The sequence below is a fragment of the Festucalex cinctus genome, chromosome 4 (genome assembly GCF_051991245.1).
Source record: "Festucalex cinctus isolate MCC-2025b chromosome 4, RoL_Fcin_1.0, whole genome shotgun sequence".
NCBI lineage: Eukaryota > Metazoa > Chordata > Actinopteri > Syngnathiformes > Syngnathidae > Festucalex > Festucalex cinctus.
Window position 1 is genome coordinate 19,402,266 of NC_135414.1, and position 15,638 is coordinate 19,417,903.

Below are 15,638 nucleotides of genomic sequence, written 5' to 3' on the forward strand. Positions count from 1 at the left end.
TGTGTAGGGTTGAAGAAGACGTTTGAGCTTACAGCGCCCTCCGACGGTCAATCAATCCAAAAACGCAAACAACGTGTTGTCAGAGGCAACTGTCTCCTTTAATTAAAATCTGCATTTACATTACAGAGCTGATATACAATTTTGTTCAGCCTGAAACTGATGCATTTAATAACATACTCAAGCGTACACAAAGGAATAAGGGGGGGGGGATACAATGAAAAATAATAGCCTGGATTTACATAATTTGTTTCAACAGACTTAAGGACGCCCAAATTATTATTATTATTATTATTATGATGATGATGATTAAAAATACTGCAAATACATTTTTCTTGCATACTTGCTTATTCGCTGATTTTTTTTGCTTCAAAACATACGGTTCTAACTTCAGTCGTTTCAAAATAACAAAATATAAGAAAAAAAAATAGAATTATGATTGGATTTAAAGAATACGTTTTAACGGACAGGGTTGCTTCAAAAAATATTATTTTATTATTAAAAAATATATTGTACAGTGTTCACCACTAGATGGCACTAAATACTACACACCATCCCTTTCACAAATCTCTTAACATAAAATTGAATAGTTACATTCTTTAATCGTCGGTTTTCTGATTTTCTGATTTCAAAATCTTTGACAGTGTCAATCAAAACTGTGGATTGTTACCTTTCCTCATCGGACATTTTAGCTCTTTTACTGTATATCTTTACGGTGCAAAACTGCAAGTGATGTTTGCTCGTCGCTGTATTTATAAAAATAGGCACGAATTAAAAAAAAAATGCATGAGCACATCAGACTAAAAATCTTACCAGATTAAGACAAAAAGAAACAACAACTCAAACTGTATCTCTTCATTATCAAAAAACATGTAAAATTTTGTAAAATGTACAAAAGAGCTGATCCAGGGCTGCAAAAATAAAATCAAACATGCGTCTTGAATTTTTGCATGAAAAAGTACCAGACATGTGGAAGTGTGAGCATTCCATTCCCTCATGAAACAGAGCAGGTCGAGGAGCGTGCCGGTTGTTCCAGGATGGATTCGCGTCGCAGGTCATTGGGTAAAGTCCCGACGGGGCCCCACACGGTCAGCTCCCCGTAGATTCCCGTCTCGATCATCTCCTCCTGCCACGGGATGCACACGTTCCCGGATGCAAACTCGACAAAAAAGTCGGTGTCTTCGTCTTCCAGTTGGACGCCTTTAACTGTGGAAAAGGCCCCGACGTCGTCAATGTTCTTGGCGTAAACTGTCTTGGAGTCAGGCACAAAAGGGGGCAGAAGAATCCCTGAGGAGAATTTGTTGAGCAGGTCAAAGTTTAGCTCATGTTTGACTTGGACAAGCAACATGTTTGTTTACAACTCGTGTCTTTACATACCCGCGTTGAGCTTTCTCCAGTTAATGTCAGCAAAGAAAGGGTGCGCCCTGATCTGGTCACATGACCCGTTCTTGAAGCCGAGCCTTTTGTCCACCTCTTTGAGGAGCAGACCCTCGCAGATGGATTTGGCCTTCTCACTGAACTTCTCCGGGTAGATCACGGGATCGTTCAAAATACGCTTCTTCACCACCTTGTTTTCCACCTGGGAGGAGCACGTTTGGCACCTTCACATTAATCGATTTCGAAGAACAACAACACATTGATTATAGAAATAAAATGTAGCATGGACAAAGGAACAATTTGTATATATCCACAGATATACAGTCCACTCCAAACTCCAAAAGTATTGGAATAACAATGTTAATTCCTTTGTTGTATAGTGACAACATTTGGGTTTCAGATCAAAAGATGATTTTCGTTTTTCTTTTTAACTTTATTATAGTTTCAAAAGATGAATATCAGACAGCTTTTCCGCAGGTCATTAAATGGATTTTGCTAAAATTAACGCCTTATATGGCATTAAAAAGTAATAAATGCAATGTTCAGAGACATTAAAAATCTAAAATTAATTGATGTTGATGTTACAGTTGATGCTTTAACTTACATTGTGCAAGGGAGTCACTATAACACAATTTACCAACAAAAAATGGGATTTAAAAAAATATTTGCATATTTGTGGGGACTTATGACAAGAGTCATTGAATTGCTTCATGTTCCAAATAACAATTGCTCTGAGTATGAAAAGAAAAATGAACTGTTCACTGTCACCAATGTCCAACATGAAACACTAATCCCACCTAGTGGCAAACAAAATCATCACAAATGTATGGCTCAATGTTTTGCACTCATTTTAACTGTTTATAATATCGTTTAAACTTCAAATAACTATGAATTACTCAAAAATTATTGTATCAATGGTTACAAATTAAACATTTGTTTTTGGAAACCATATTTGTCCACTTACATGTTAATTAACAAGAGTAGGAAAAATTGAAAAAAAATATTTTATTGTACATTTAAAACAGATGATTAATTATAATTAAAATTTATAATCAATTGACAGCCCTAATATATAAACCATTCATCATAAACAAAATAATAACCCAAAACACACATTCAACACAACAAAAATGGGGGGGGCTTGACGAATGTAACAGTCTGGTGAAGTCAGTGGATGCAGAACTGATGCAGTTTTTGTAAGTAAAGCTTACTAAAACACTAAAAAAAAACAAAGGAAGTGACCTTGTCGCTCCAATACTTTTGGAGGGGACTGCAGACAGTATTTATTCTCTATGACTCTATTTTTAAATGCCAGGACAAACATGCTTTTCTGAACCTTTTCTCCTCTGCTCCTGAACGGCCCTTTCGCAGCCAGAAATTCAAATAGCGTGACACCCAGCGCAAAGTAATCCACAGAGTAGTCATATTCTTCTCCTTTCAGCAGCTCGGGTGCCATGAAGCCTGCAGGCGGAGGAACATTGACACCAAACAATTAAGACAGAAAGTTCAGACTGACAGATAACGCTTGGCGAGTTGATGATCATCAAGTCCACCTGGAGTGCCAGCATAACCTTTGATTTTCAACTGATCGTCAGCCAGCTCCACAGCCAGACCCAGGTCCGAGATGCGGACATTACCTACAAGGACAAATATACGTCAGTATGGACCAGGTGCATCATCTCGCCAAACGACAGTGACAATTGTACAGTAGAGTCAGCGTGTGGAATCTGCATCTGACCTTGATTGTCCAGCAGCACATTTTCGGGTTTGAGGTCTCTGTAGATGATCCTCTTCTGGTGGAGATGTTCCATGCCCTGGATGATCTGCGCGGCATAGTAGCAAGCCCGCGGCTCGGCAAAACCTGGATTGTTCTCGTCCACGTTATATATGTGATACCTGATAGAGAAACGTGGGAAGCGTCGGGAAATGTTGGATTGTTTCAACTTTAGGTTATAAACATGCATAGGAAACAAAACCAGAAGCCAAACCAAACGCCATTCTGTCCAATTTTTTTCCTTTTAGAAAAATTGAATAATGCCACTTTAATTTTTTTTGTGTATATACATATACACATATATATATATATATATATATATATATATATATATATATATATATATATATATATATATATATATATATATATATATATATATTAGTGCTGTCAAAGTTAAAGCATTAACTAATTAATTAATCACAAAAAAATATCGCGTTATTCATTGTATTACCACAGATTAATCACACTATTCATTTTGACCGCAGATGATCCTTTTTAGCCAACATTAAAGGTAGCTGTTGGAGTTTGAGCAATAAACATAACTACATGCATTAAAGTAAAGCATTTAATAAATGTTTACATACGCCATAGGTCATGTTTTCCCCATCTTAAATTATGCAAATAATAAATTGATAAGAAAAAGCAGGATGAGCGTGTGCAGCAGTCAAAAATATTGAAAAATGGAAAAAAAAAAAGCTTTGGTAGCTTGGGCAACCCTGTTCAAAAATGGTCTGAAACAGAATGACTGTGATAACGCTGCCCCCCCCAAAAAAACACCTAATAATAATAATAAAAGAATACTGTATTTGAAGTCATCTTTCAATAATTTACTTGTAGCCTAAGTATGCCGAAAGTGAGGTCAGGCTCACCTGAGGTCACCTCCATTCATGATGGTCATAACCAGACACAGCTCAGTTTTGGATTGGAAGGCGTAAGCCAAGGAGACAATGAACCTGCTGTGAACTCGTGCCAGGATCCTCTTCTCCACCATGGCTCCCTGCAGGGTTCAACATTCAGCAGACACCATTTCACGCCCGTTTCGAGTTCAGGGTCAGGGTTAGAGCAGGAAATGACCCCCTAAAAAAAAAAAAAATCTTTACCTCATAGCCTTTCCTCTTCTTCAGTCTCTTCTTGTTGAGCTTTTTACAGGCGTACAATTTCCCCGTGGCCTTCATCTGACAAGCAGACACCTCCCCGAACCCCCCTTTGCCCAGCACACGGAAATCCAGAAACCAGTCTTCTCCTACCGGCTGCACCTCCAGCCACTTCCACTGCAGGAACCTCTTTAGATACATGCTCTCCAAAAAGAACGTGTATGGCACCTCCTTGAGAAAGTCCATCACATTATCCAACGTCTCACCGAAGAGGTCATCCCCGGCTTCCTGGTGTTTGTCTTTGACCTTTGTGATGCTGTTTTCGGGCAGGAAGGGGCAGAAATACTTGACGCCGGGCTCCATGTAGCGCAACAAAATTTTATTTGCTTTCTTCACTCGGTCCTCATCCTCTGCCAGGTTGTAGTCCTCGATGTCCTTCCACAGGCGGCACGGACCCTTGTATTCGCTGTGGGAGTCGAGAAACTCCTGAAAAAGGCGTTTGCCGATGGGCTGCTCGACGCAGACGGTCTGGAAGCCCAAATCTAAAGTCTCCCTGAGGCCCTCGCACACCGTGATGTGGGGCAGCTTGAGGCGGGAGTGATATTTCTTGTCGCGGTTGGTTGCGGGGTTGGCGGTGCCGTCAAAACTCCCGCGGGCGGAGATGTAGGCCGAGTTGGCCACCACTGTTGTCAGACCGCCAATATCCATGATGATGATGGTAGTGGGGTAGAGAAAAAAAAAAAAAAAAGAGGTTGTTTATGTGAGAAAATAAAGATGAGAAAAAAAAACAAAAATAATAGAGCGTACAACAGGGTGGTTCCTCGAGTGAGGCTGGCTGAACCTGAGAGTCCTTCTTCTCACACATTCATTTCTGACTGACTCATCATTTTCCCAAAGGGCTTTATCCACTCTGGGTTTATCCTTCACTAACCTACAGTTGGTGGAAGGGCAGGCGGGGACGCTGGTAAGTGCTCATTCACCTGACATTACATTTTAGCAGGCCTAACAATGGAAATATTTTAATTAATATCAATTTTGTTTCATTGCAGTAAAATTCCACTGAGTACAGAGTAATCAAGTACACAATACAAACATTTCTTAATATATTCACGGAAGTATAAATTTATGGTGCCCTCATGAGGTACATCTAACAGTAGGTGTTAAAAAAACAGTAGAGCTGGGTATTGATTCCAATTTCCTGAGCTCCGTTCGATTTTCTCAGATTCGATTCACTTCACTTCAATCCAATATTGATAGAACATCAATTCTCAAATATCAAGCACATGATAAAAACTCCACAAACATTAGAATTCCAAGTTAAATTTTGCAGATGATGAAAATGATTTAGTTTATTAATGAAAGTAACACGTTATAATCACCGTAGATGTTATACACAAACAGTGACATCAGCAAGGATGAAAGTACATTTCAAGAAAACGGTAAGATACCAAAAAAAAAAAAAAAAGGCCTTTATAATTATGTTCTTATGAATTTATTGCTGCGATTGGCTGGCAACCAGTTCAGGGTGGCTGGGATAGGCTCCAGCACCTCCGCGACCCTTATGAGAATCAAGCAGTTAAGACAATGGATGGATGGACGGACGGATGGATGAATTTATGGGAAAAAGAGATATTAAAATAATCGATTTCATGGTTTTATGAATCAATATCAGGCTTGAAAAGGAAAATCGATTCAACATCAATTATTCGATTTTTTTAAACATAGCCCTCAAAAATGTTGATAGCCGCAATTATGCAACCTACCATCATTCAACATACACCACTTATCAATCATGTCATAAACTTAATTGTCCTGCTCAGTATTGGTTTTCAGTTGACTTGAATGCAACTGAGTCCGCTAAAGCAATCTGACAACACTTCTATTTAAGGACACTGCTGCTAATAGGATGACGGAGCTTCAAAATAAATCTGCTGAGAGAAGAGTTTGAGGGTTAACAGCTTACAGGTGCGCGCACAAACACACACACTGTCATTTATTGATTACAAGATAGACTTGCGAGATCCTAGGACAGTGGGAGTTTGCTAATTAGATTATTACTACAGGTGAAAATTCAGTTTGTCAGTCAGTGTACACTGCGAAGTGTGTTTGCTGTAATGGGTTACATTTCATATACATGTGTGAACTGGATATGACAAAAAAAAAAAAAAGATAGAAGTTTAAATGTGACCACTGAAATACATACAATAAATCTTTTTTGTTTGTTTTTTATTCGTTTAATAAATAAACAATAAAACAAAAACAAAAAAAGCCTTTTCATTAACAGTAATATAGAAAAAGCTCGTTAAATAAGTATATACTGTACAGAGACATTTACACAGCATACATAATGCCATAGAAGAGCTGACGAGCAGTTATGCAGAGCAGCAAGTTGAGTAGGCACATTCACTTGGAATGCAATGGGGAACTAGTGCAATTATGTGCAATAATAGTTGCAAGAAAAAAAAATCTTTCTGTCTAAGTTCGAACACACAACGTGTGAACGTCAAAAAGGCACATGCACTTTTACACTGGAATGTAAAAATTGCTGAATTGAAAGTTTTGCAAAGACAAATGGTGTGTGTGTGTATACTGTTATAGTACAATTACAGTATTATACTAATAATAAAAGAGGATCGTGATGGAAGAAAGTTGGAGTGCATATAAACATCTTCAAGCATGATCGGCCAAAAAAAACCAAAAAAAAAAGTCTTTTGAACAGCACCCATTTGATGTGATGACAAAATGTCACGTTGCCAAATGAATGCTGCTGGATTTCCCACCTTCCTTCCACTAAACGTCTCTTCCTGCAAGCCCGTCTGGTCATGTGACAGTTCTTCGTGACGCCCATTTGTGTGTCGTCACTCGCCACAGGATCGGTGCCAGCAGCAAGCTGAGGGTGCTGACACTGAGAACCAGCAGGTACACCTGAGCACAACCACATATACATTAAAAATGACATCCAATCATTTGGATATGTTTGATGATGACTAATTGTTCCATACTTTATCTCAGAACTCGTTTTGTGGTGGTTAAGAGAGGAAACTACAAACTATCTAGCACATTAGGGTCAAATATAAATAGAACAAAATCTTCATTGGATTGTGTCGATGGATATAAAGACGTGTCGCTTATATCCATGGCCGTCAATACTCAAGTGGCCACTGACCTCTCTGGAAATGATGCCGGCACGACGCGCGCGGCTGCTGAGGACGAAGGAGAACTCGCTGACCTGCGCCAGACCGGCCGAGACGATCCAGCGGATGTGACGGGAGCTGGGCGGCAAGATTACATAAAGGACCAGCACGGCCATCATGAACTGAGGGGGAGGGGAGGGAGAGAAATCAAGATGGAGGTGGACTTGGGATTAGATGAAAAAACTACTGGAGGAGTTCATTACCTTCAAGATGACAAGCGTGAGTGTGAGCGCCACCAGAATGGTGAGTTCATACAGTACAAATGTCGGGAACACGTGGAGACCTGCGGCAACGAATATCTGTTACGATCCAAGTGTACTATGTCGTCATCATAAAGTCATCAAAGGGTTAACTGCATCTGACCGATTGAAGCAAAGAAGATGATGGCGAGGAAATCCTGAATTGGCTCAAAGCATCCCTTGACCTCTGCAGTGACCATGTGACCTTGGGAGGACAACAATGCTCCGGCCAGGAAACAGCCCAACTCCATTGAAACATCCAGAAACTCTGTAACCTTAACAAGAAAGCATAGAAATTTAATTTTAGCTTACTCATTTGACTGATTTTTAGATTTTTAATGATTTGTAATGGCCCACAAAAAGCCTGTAAATAAAGTGCGTACCGTTAGCATGAAAAAAACAAAAGCTGATATTCCCAGCACCAGGATCTCCTTGTTGCCTTTGCTCTCAGCATGTAGCTTCTTGTAAAAGGGGCCAACCACAAACGATTTGAGCAGCAGACAGAGGAGCATCACGGCAGCTAGAGACGCCAGGACCTGCGCCAGCAGCTTCAGGACACGGAGACTCCCCAACAGGAAGCTGCAGTGCGCACAAGGGAACGACTGCTTTTACCAAAAGAGAGCATGCCATGCTTGCTGGCAGGCAGGAGCAACTTGAGTGACGTCGAACTGACCTGTCAATGTCTCCGCTTTGAGCCTGGATCATAGTGGGCATAACGGCAATGAAGAGGCCCAGCTGAACGTCTTGCATCACTAACGTCCCGAGGAGCACGCTGCTGTAGTCAAGGTCACCTGTGTCACACGTACAGTAACAAGTCACAAGCCAATTCAATGTTAATCGCTACGCTAACTTGCTCCAAAGCGTGTCTACATGGCTCAGCAGTGATTGCGTGAGTGGAAAGTCATTTAATTATTATGGGAAATGTTTACAAAAAAAAAATGAATAAAGAGCAGACAAGCAACATAGTTGCAGCCGGATCTTTTTTTTTTTTTTCTTTCTTTCTTTTTAAATAAATCCTCACATCCACCAGCGGAGCAGCCATTAATGGTCGGCTGCGAGAGATCCTTATGTGAACAACAATATAAAAATGTTGTTTACATTGTAGGAGAGTGTTTAAACATTAAGTTTGGTAAACTCAAGTGTTAAGTATAGAGGCTTTCTTTTTTTATCACTGTCAGACATTCTCTCTCTGGGACAAAATTGTCCAGAAACTTGAGTCTGACACCTGAATCTAAAAACATTCATTTGTGACAGCCCTCAACTTCACTGAAAGTGGGGTTTACACTAACCTTCCTTCTCCCCTCTGCTCCCTCCTGCTAAGAAACGAGACACTAACGGCGTGCTGGACAGGGAGAGACACGTGGATATGAAGACAGTCTGGATGGGTTGAATGTGCAGCACTTGTCCCCATAACAAGCCGCTAACAACCATGAGCAGGCACAGGTAGCAGGAGCTCTGCACCGATGTCTTCCATACCTACACACAACATGTACAATTGTACACATATGCTGTTACATTATTATATATTACAGTACAAATTTTGTGTACCTTTCGTAGGCGCTCAGGTGAGAACTCCAGTCCTACCACAAAGAGGGTAAAGAACACCCCGAGTTCACCCAAAGTCTCCACTTGGACCATAGACTGTCGCAAATAAATAAGTCAACATTCTCAATGAACGCAATACAAAACTTGCAGTGACAGACACACAGCTACAAACGCACACCTTGATGCTGTTGAGGCCAGATGGTCCAAGCAGGACCCCACAGATGATGTATCCAAACATGGGAGGAAGACCCACCAGGGTGCACATCCAGCCGCAGGGTAGCGACAACATGACCACAGACACCAAATCCTACACACATTCAAATATATAGTATATGTATCTTGGGAATAAATGCTAAAATACAATATAGACCCTTCCAGTGTGACATCACGTTTAAGTGTGCCCCTTGCGGTGGAGGGCAGGGCGTCAATTTGTTTGTTAGCAGCTAACAAGCTAAGATAGCTTGAAAACTGCGATGTACAGCAAGACAAGTACCGGGTATATCCGGACATAAACAATTCCATAAATGACAATTTACACCATGAAAATAGTGATCGACGTACAGTTTCAAGCAAAAGCAACATCTTAAGCTTCCACTTCCACTTTGCCTTTCAACAAACTCCTTTTTTGTAGCTAGCGACTTCAAACAACTGGTTTCAATGAGTCGCAGTAATGTAGTGGCCTACTCTGGACGTTTTTTGTGACACTTGACATATTTCCCACCTTTTAACGAAAACGCTCGCCAAAAATCAAGCTCTCTCCATTCATTTGTTATGGAATGTTTGCCCTCCGTGAGGCGCAGCGGAAGCGAAGAAGTGTCGTCAGCTGGAAGGGTCTATTAACTCATTAGCTCCCAAAGACGTATTTATACGTTTTTTTTTGTTTTTAAATGCTAGAGCATACAGAAGGCTTTGATGCAGCCGCTGAACTGAAGAGAATGCTTGAATCAAAGGTAGTTATTACAAAAACGGCCAGTAGGTGGCAGCAGAGTATAAGAGATCAACTGGTGCCATGTTGCAAAAAGCTCTTTTCCCCAGTTTTAAACAGATTTGTGAAAAACTATATTACGATGCTAATTGCTGCAAAACGGAAACATAAAAATATACTTGCTAAACCTTTTGTTAGGTTCCATGTTTTTATAAAATATAGAACACAATATTCTGTGGGCCTTGCAAAATCAGTCAAAATCCAGTAAAACAGCTGGGAGTGAATGAGTTAATTAAAGAGTACTGGAATTATCATGAACAATGGAAGCCGTATACCACCATAAGGTGACAAATCAAGTATATAGTCCATCCATCCATCCATATTCTGAACCGCTTGCTCCTCACAAGGGTTGTGGGGGGTGCTGGAGCCTATCCCAGCTGGCTATGGGCAGTAGTTGAACCGGTTGCCAGCCAATCGCAGGGCATCAAATATATAGTAATAATCCAAAATATTGGCACTGCCTTTTTGAAGAATTTGGAAGGTAAAAAAAAGAACTGACCTTGATAAAATGATGGTCTGCTCTTGGCATTGTGGAATCCCTGGGCTTGGTCAACACATACTGGTTGTTTTGCGAGTCAATGAGCATGCTCAGGCCCAAGTCGTCTTCCACTTCCCTCTGACTGGATTTGTTTTTTCTTTTGCCACCGTTCTCTTCGTCGTCCTCCACTCTCAGCACTGCTTCTACATTCACTCCTTGCATCTATACAGCAAAGGACAGACAGGAGGGAAGAAACATATTACACAGTCTTTCCAACTGTATTATTTATTACCTTCTTGATACTGAATTTTATTTTCATGGAAAAATAAGAGTTAATCTACAGAAAGACATGTGGTGGCTTTTGTATTTTTGGCTGCTTAGGGACAACTACTAAATGAGAAGTTAATTGTTAACCTGCTTGTTATTGTCAAAGGCATGTTCTTCAATCTCCTCTTCTAGTCGGTCGGCTGCCTTTCTGACATTCTCCAGGATCTCATCCACCATGGACAGAGTCTTATTCCGCGCAAGGACGCTCTTTACAGCCTCCTGCTGGTGCTTCTCCGCAGCCACCAGTTCAACATACTCCTGCTCCTCCTGGAGGATTAAATCCAAGACACGAGCACGTTATTATTGAAGATGAGGCATCTTAGACTTCATTACAGAAAAAAGAAGAAATGTTCACTTTACAACGAAACAGATTTTGCTTTAAGAATATTTCAGAATAAGTGTGAAATCCCCATGGATCGTGAATATTTAAGGAAATGTAGGTCAGGATCACAAAACAGCGATCGCTATAACTTGATGATGTGATCACCTGTATGGCTGCTTCCCTGAGCGCCTCCAACCTCTGTTTGCTACTCTCCTTCATGTTGCCCACATCCTTGTAGTCTCCCTGCAGCGCCCTATGTAGACTTTGCACCGCCTGGAATACCATGTGCTCGCTCTCATTCAACTCCTTCTGGAAAACCTGGATTGTGTGCACCTGAAGGAAGTCAGAGATGAGCACTTATCTTAGAACAAAACAAAAAATACAGAAAAACAACAACAAAAGGGGTATTGTGCCTCTAATTTTGAGGGCAAAAATAATTTCAACAACATTAAATAAGTGCACTACAAAAGGCAGAGTCTTGTACCTGAAAGTGACGCTCAGATTCTGAAAGGGTTTGGTCTCGCATGACAGCAGCCGCGGCGATTGCCAGCTTGTTTACAACCACGTTCTTTCGGCGGAGGAGGCTACCCAACTTCATGCAGTTGTTGGCTAACCAGCTTTTACCCTGTGTGGCCCCATCTCTGCGGAGCCTCTTGAGACCATGCCAGGCCGCCTGGTCTCTCGGCTGCACAGCAGATGCCGCAGCCAGGCCAAGGCACAGAACCAAACAAACCTGCATCCAAAGAGGCTATTCACTCCTGACTAGAGTGCGTTGAGAGCAATGGGCCTGAATTGGGCAAGACAAAAATAAGAGACATGTATGTTATTATGAAGCTTCACAGGAAACTGAACAGCTACACATTGGTTAAGAGATGTGGCAAGAATTGGTTGGAAGAAAATGTCTGTCATATGTCAGACTTTTTTTTTTTTTCCACTAAAATTGTGAAATGAAGCGATGACACTAATAAAGCTGACAAAGCTAACAAACTAACAAAGCTCACACTGCAATCTGAAACCTCCTAAAATATTCATAGAACACGCCAAAATCCACTAACTAGAAATGATAATAGTGAGTTATACAGAAAAGGAATTCAGAAATTCTGAGAAACAAAAGTAGAGGCAAGCATGTTGTCCTACGTTTTTATCATTAAGGATTTGACTTGGAAACTATATATAAAAAAAACGAAGTTGTCAAGAATGGTTTCGGGACTATGTTCTAGGTCACAGTAATTGTGCTTCAATACCGCACAATGGATATTTAGGTAAGGTGTGGTTACAGCTAGTCAGGTTAAACAACAGCTGTGCATACAACTGGTGTTGACTTTCATTATGGAACAACACCCAATTGCTAGCAAGATTTTTTAGTGAACAAGCCATGTGTTTGGATTCCAGCACAAGACCTAAATTTTAATACAGTGGCTTAAACGGTCAAGACTACCCCTTTATTGTCCAGTAATATTGCACATAGCCCTTCATGAGTCCCGTATGTCATATTTTCAACTCACGCCCAAGCTGCTTCAATAAAGCTGAGTGATGTTAACTTTCCAAACTACTTGCCTGTCCATCCTCCAGTGGCTGGAATGCTGCTTGGGTACTCCTAGTGGAAGTCAATAGTGCCACTGTTCACGGGCCTGCTAGTGTAGAGAAAACACACGTTCATGTAAACATGTTCAAGTCTGCAAAAATGATCTAGTTCTCTGTATAATTACAATTTTCGAGTATACATAGGCAACTATTTGGTCACAATCCTTTGTATTGACTGCATTGTATGAAAAGTTTATGGTACAATGTCACTATAACTGCAATATTTAAAGAGAGTGCCTATGACAACTTGTTCCGCAAGAATTGTTCAATGATTTTGTGTAGTAGAGAAAATATAATGCAACTATTCTTTACAGATGTACAGAGAGAGGCAGTGACCAAAAACTTACATGACAACGACTGTAGTGAGTGGAGATTTTATTTTTATTTTTTTAATGGATTACATTACACGGAATCACGTTTTGTGACACATTAATAATTATGTAATATCTATTTCCCCTCTCTGTACTACATGTGCTTGGCGGACACTGAATAGTCCAGAAGCGAAACATCGACGCAGCAACGATTCAGCACGTCCGACAGATTTTGATTAAGAAGCATGCAATGAATTTGGAATAAATCGTGACAGATCCTACCATTATGCAAAGATGAGCAAGCAGGGGAAAGGTGAAAACATCCCATTTGACCAGTTTAAACACATGAATAAGAAACGGATACCTGCGAAATATTATGTGCACTGCGTTGGCTCTCCGGTGCACGACTGAGTAAACCGGGAACAATCAGCTTGTTGTATCGGACCGATGGCTCCCCCCTCCTGGCCGGTCGTGCCACATTTCTCAAACATGCCAGCCTCCGTGCAGCTTTCCAGCGACTCACTTGGCCACCAACTTCAACGTTTACTTCCGTCCCCCACCTCTGCAATAAACAGCAACAGTAGTAGTGCTAGCAGAGAAAGGACAGTCGCTCAATCGTCCGGGTAGGTACATATATTTTGTTTCCTAACACGATAAGGTTTTGAAATTTTATTCTTCTTTGATTATGTAGTTAAAGTTGTACCGGTTTTCTTCTTGCTGGCTATCAAACCAACTCGAGGCAGCTCGCAGACTGTACTGTGAGTACAGTACTGTGAGTGCACGAAGCTAAAGCTAACCGAACTTTGATAAGGCCGCTATCCTACAGCATGAAAACGATCTTTTTACAGAACACGTCATTGATCCGTCGCTTTAATGCGAAAACGGCGCAAAGAAATAACCAAAACAATACGCTGTTCTCGAATTCGGTTGTGTTCTTTAACTTTAATATTACCTCCGAAACACTTTTTTGCTTTGGTATGGGAGTTGTAGTTTTGTTTTCTCGCCGATTAAAGCGCACGAAGCTAATACAACCACATTAACGTCGATTTATCTTACGCGTCGTGTATAACATTTTCAAGTTATAATTTTGCAATAAGAGTTTAACTTTTTTTGTTTAAACTAAAACGGAATCGGACAATCTCCCCAAATATGTAATTAGCCTACGAGTTTTATAACCACTGTTTTAGAGAAAATTTTATTACCGACAGCAGCAGAATCTCTCCTCATTGGGTGTCACTAATAAGCAACATTTAAAAAAAGTTAACACTAAGGTAAATTGTATGTGAATGCATGAGATTAGTGAAAAACTAGACGTCAAGTCACACGGCTTGTGCAAAGCTTTGGACTACACGTCCCATGAGTCAACTGCAAACTCAGTAGTGCAGTTCTTTGGCGCATGCGCAGCGAGGCAAAAATAGATATGTTGGCCAAAACAGCGGGTGATAAAATGGTAGGTACAATTCAAAACACGATACCAGAACAAGTGACTCAAAATGCAAATGCTGCAAATACCCGTTATTCATAATGTGAGAGTTTGCGAAACAGTTTACCGTAGTGTCTTTAACCTTGTGTCGCATTGGATGGAATATGATGGAAGGGGAAGGTCAGTGGTTATATATATTTGGAACGCGCACGACAGCACTTGTGGCACGTACCTTTCCCTTTTTGGTAGCTGATGCCCCCTAAGCCGCTCCTCCGGGTCAGGAGACCACTCAGAGCATCGTCGTGTTCGATCCCCGGGTGAGTCGGTATGGGTCGGCAATTCTGCAAGACTTGCAGTGCATGACCTTAGGTTAATTTGCCACTGTGTGATAATTCTGCAAATCATCGGGACGTTGTTTTGACACTTTGTGAACTCCATGAACCTTTAATATCCGCACACCTGCGTGTTGTGACTATTTTATATTGAACAATGTTTCTACACATTTATATCTGTATCAAATGTGTGCCACATCTTATAGGAGTTGCTGCTGAAGGTTTTCATGTTCTGTATACAGTACACTTTTGAGTAGACTCGGACCTGGTATCAAGTACTTTTTTTCTTCTTCCTGTGTTGATCTCAAATGTGAAGTAATGGTGCATTCATCTGACTTTGTGTTTACCATATGGTCCTTGGCGTGGATTCTTCTTCCAGCACAAGTTAAAGTCATCACAGAGAGACAAGGTTCGGCAGTTTATGTCCTTCACACAGGCAGGAGAGAGAACTGCCGTTTACTGCCTGTCACAGAATGACTGGAAACTAGAAGTTGCAACGGACAACTACTTCCAGAATCCGGACCTTTACTATAAAGAATCCATGAAAAATTCAGTAGATCGCAAGAAGCTGGAACAGCTCTACAACAGATATAAAGGTGAGTATTTGTGACATTTCTCAGGGGCTGTTTACAACAATGTGATTACATTTCTGT

At 40.8% G+C, this 15,638-nt stretch overlaps 3 protein-coding genes and 1 long non-coding RNA gene across 16 annotated transcripts in view; 2 read left to right on the forward strand and 2 right to left on the reverse strand.

Moving 5' to 3' along the window:
• Positions 1 to 76: 76 nt before the first annotated feature.
• On the reverse strand, positions 77 to 5,335 carry grk1a (G protein-coupled receptor kinase 1 a). Its single transcript, XM_077519553.1, has 8 exons — positions 5,053 to 5,335; positions 4,252 to 4,928; positions 4,021 to 4,148; positions 3,113 to 3,270; positions 2,928 to 3,011; positions 2,711 to 2,835; positions 1,375 to 1,576; positions 77 to 1,284 (listed from the first exon to the last, which is right to left on the reverse strand). The coding sequence occupies exons 1-8, from the start codon at positions 5,108 to 5,110 to the stop codon at positions 992 to 994; spliced, it is 1,725 nt and encodes a 574-aa protein (XP_077375679.1). The 5' UTR covers positions 5,111 to 5,335; the 3' UTR covers positions 77 to 991.
• slc9d1 (solute carrier family 9 member D1) overlaps positions 4,783 to 15,638 on the reverse strand; it is a 22,889-nt gene continuing 12,033 nt past the window's right edge. The window contains exons 1-16 of one of the 11 annotated variants that reach the window (XM_077519547.1): positions 13,595 to 14,380; positions 12,893 to 12,969; positions 11,820 to 12,122; positions 11,501 to 11,668; positions 11,101 to 11,280; positions 10,708 to 10,908; positions 9,402 to 9,530; positions 9,227 to 9,319; positions 8,968 to 9,154; positions 8,352 to 8,469; positions 8,062 to 8,257; positions 7,803 to 7,953; positions 7,643 to 7,722; positions 7,412 to 7,561; positions 7,026 to 7,170; positions 4,783 to 4,928 (exon numbers count right to left, since the gene is read on the reverse strand). In XM_077519547.1, coding sequence (XP_077375673.1) covers positions 7,066 to 7,170; positions 7,412 to 7,561; positions 7,643 to 7,722; positions 7,803 to 7,953; positions 8,062 to 8,257; positions 8,352 to 8,469; positions 8,968 to 9,154; positions 9,227 to 9,319; positions 9,402 to 9,530; positions 10,708 to 10,908; positions 11,101 to 11,280; positions 11,501 to 11,668; positions 11,820 to 12,074 — 2,013 coding nt within the window. In that variant the 5' untranslated portion in view covers positions 12,075 to 12,122; positions 12,893 to 12,969; positions 13,595 to 14,380 and the 3' untranslated portion in view covers positions 4,783 to 4,928; positions 7,026 to 7,065. Of the gene's footprint in view, positions 4,929 to 6,456; positions 7,171 to 7,411; positions 7,562 to 7,642; positions 7,723 to 7,802; positions 7,954 to 8,061; positions 8,258 to 8,351; positions 8,470 to 8,967; positions 9,155 to 9,226; positions 9,320 to 9,401; positions 9,531 to 10,707; positions 10,909 to 11,100; positions 11,281 to 11,500; positions 11,669 to 11,819; positions 12,123 to 12,840; positions 12,970 to 13,512; positions 14,381 to 14,432; positions 15,637 to 15,638 lie in introns of those variants that run through there. The other 10 variants (XM_077519542.1, XM_077519544.1, XM_077519541.1 and 7 more) reach the window with 10 other exon arrangements.
• LOC144017704 (uncharacterized) lies at positions 7,023 to 10,057 on the forward strand. The gene is made up of 3 exons (XR_013283231.1): positions 7,023 to 7,164; positions 9,000 to 9,121; positions 9,236 to 10,057. It is a non-coding gene; the product is annotated as an uncharacterized LOC144017704 (long non-coding RNA).
• dcun1d2b (DCN1, defective in cullin neddylation 1, domain containing 2b) overlaps positions 13,405 to 15,638 on the forward strand; it is a 4,769-nt gene continuing 2,535 nt past the window's right edge. Inside the window, exons 1-2 of one of the 3 annotated variants that reach the window (XM_077519557.1) lie at positions 13,405 to 14,680; positions 15,365 to 15,581. In XM_077519557.1, the coding sequence (XP_077375683.1) occupies positions 14,627 to 14,680; positions 15,365 to 15,581 (271 nt within the window). In that variant the 5' untranslated portion in view covers positions 13,405 to 14,626. The other 2 variants (XM_077519558.1, XM_077519559.1) reach the window with 2 other exon arrangements.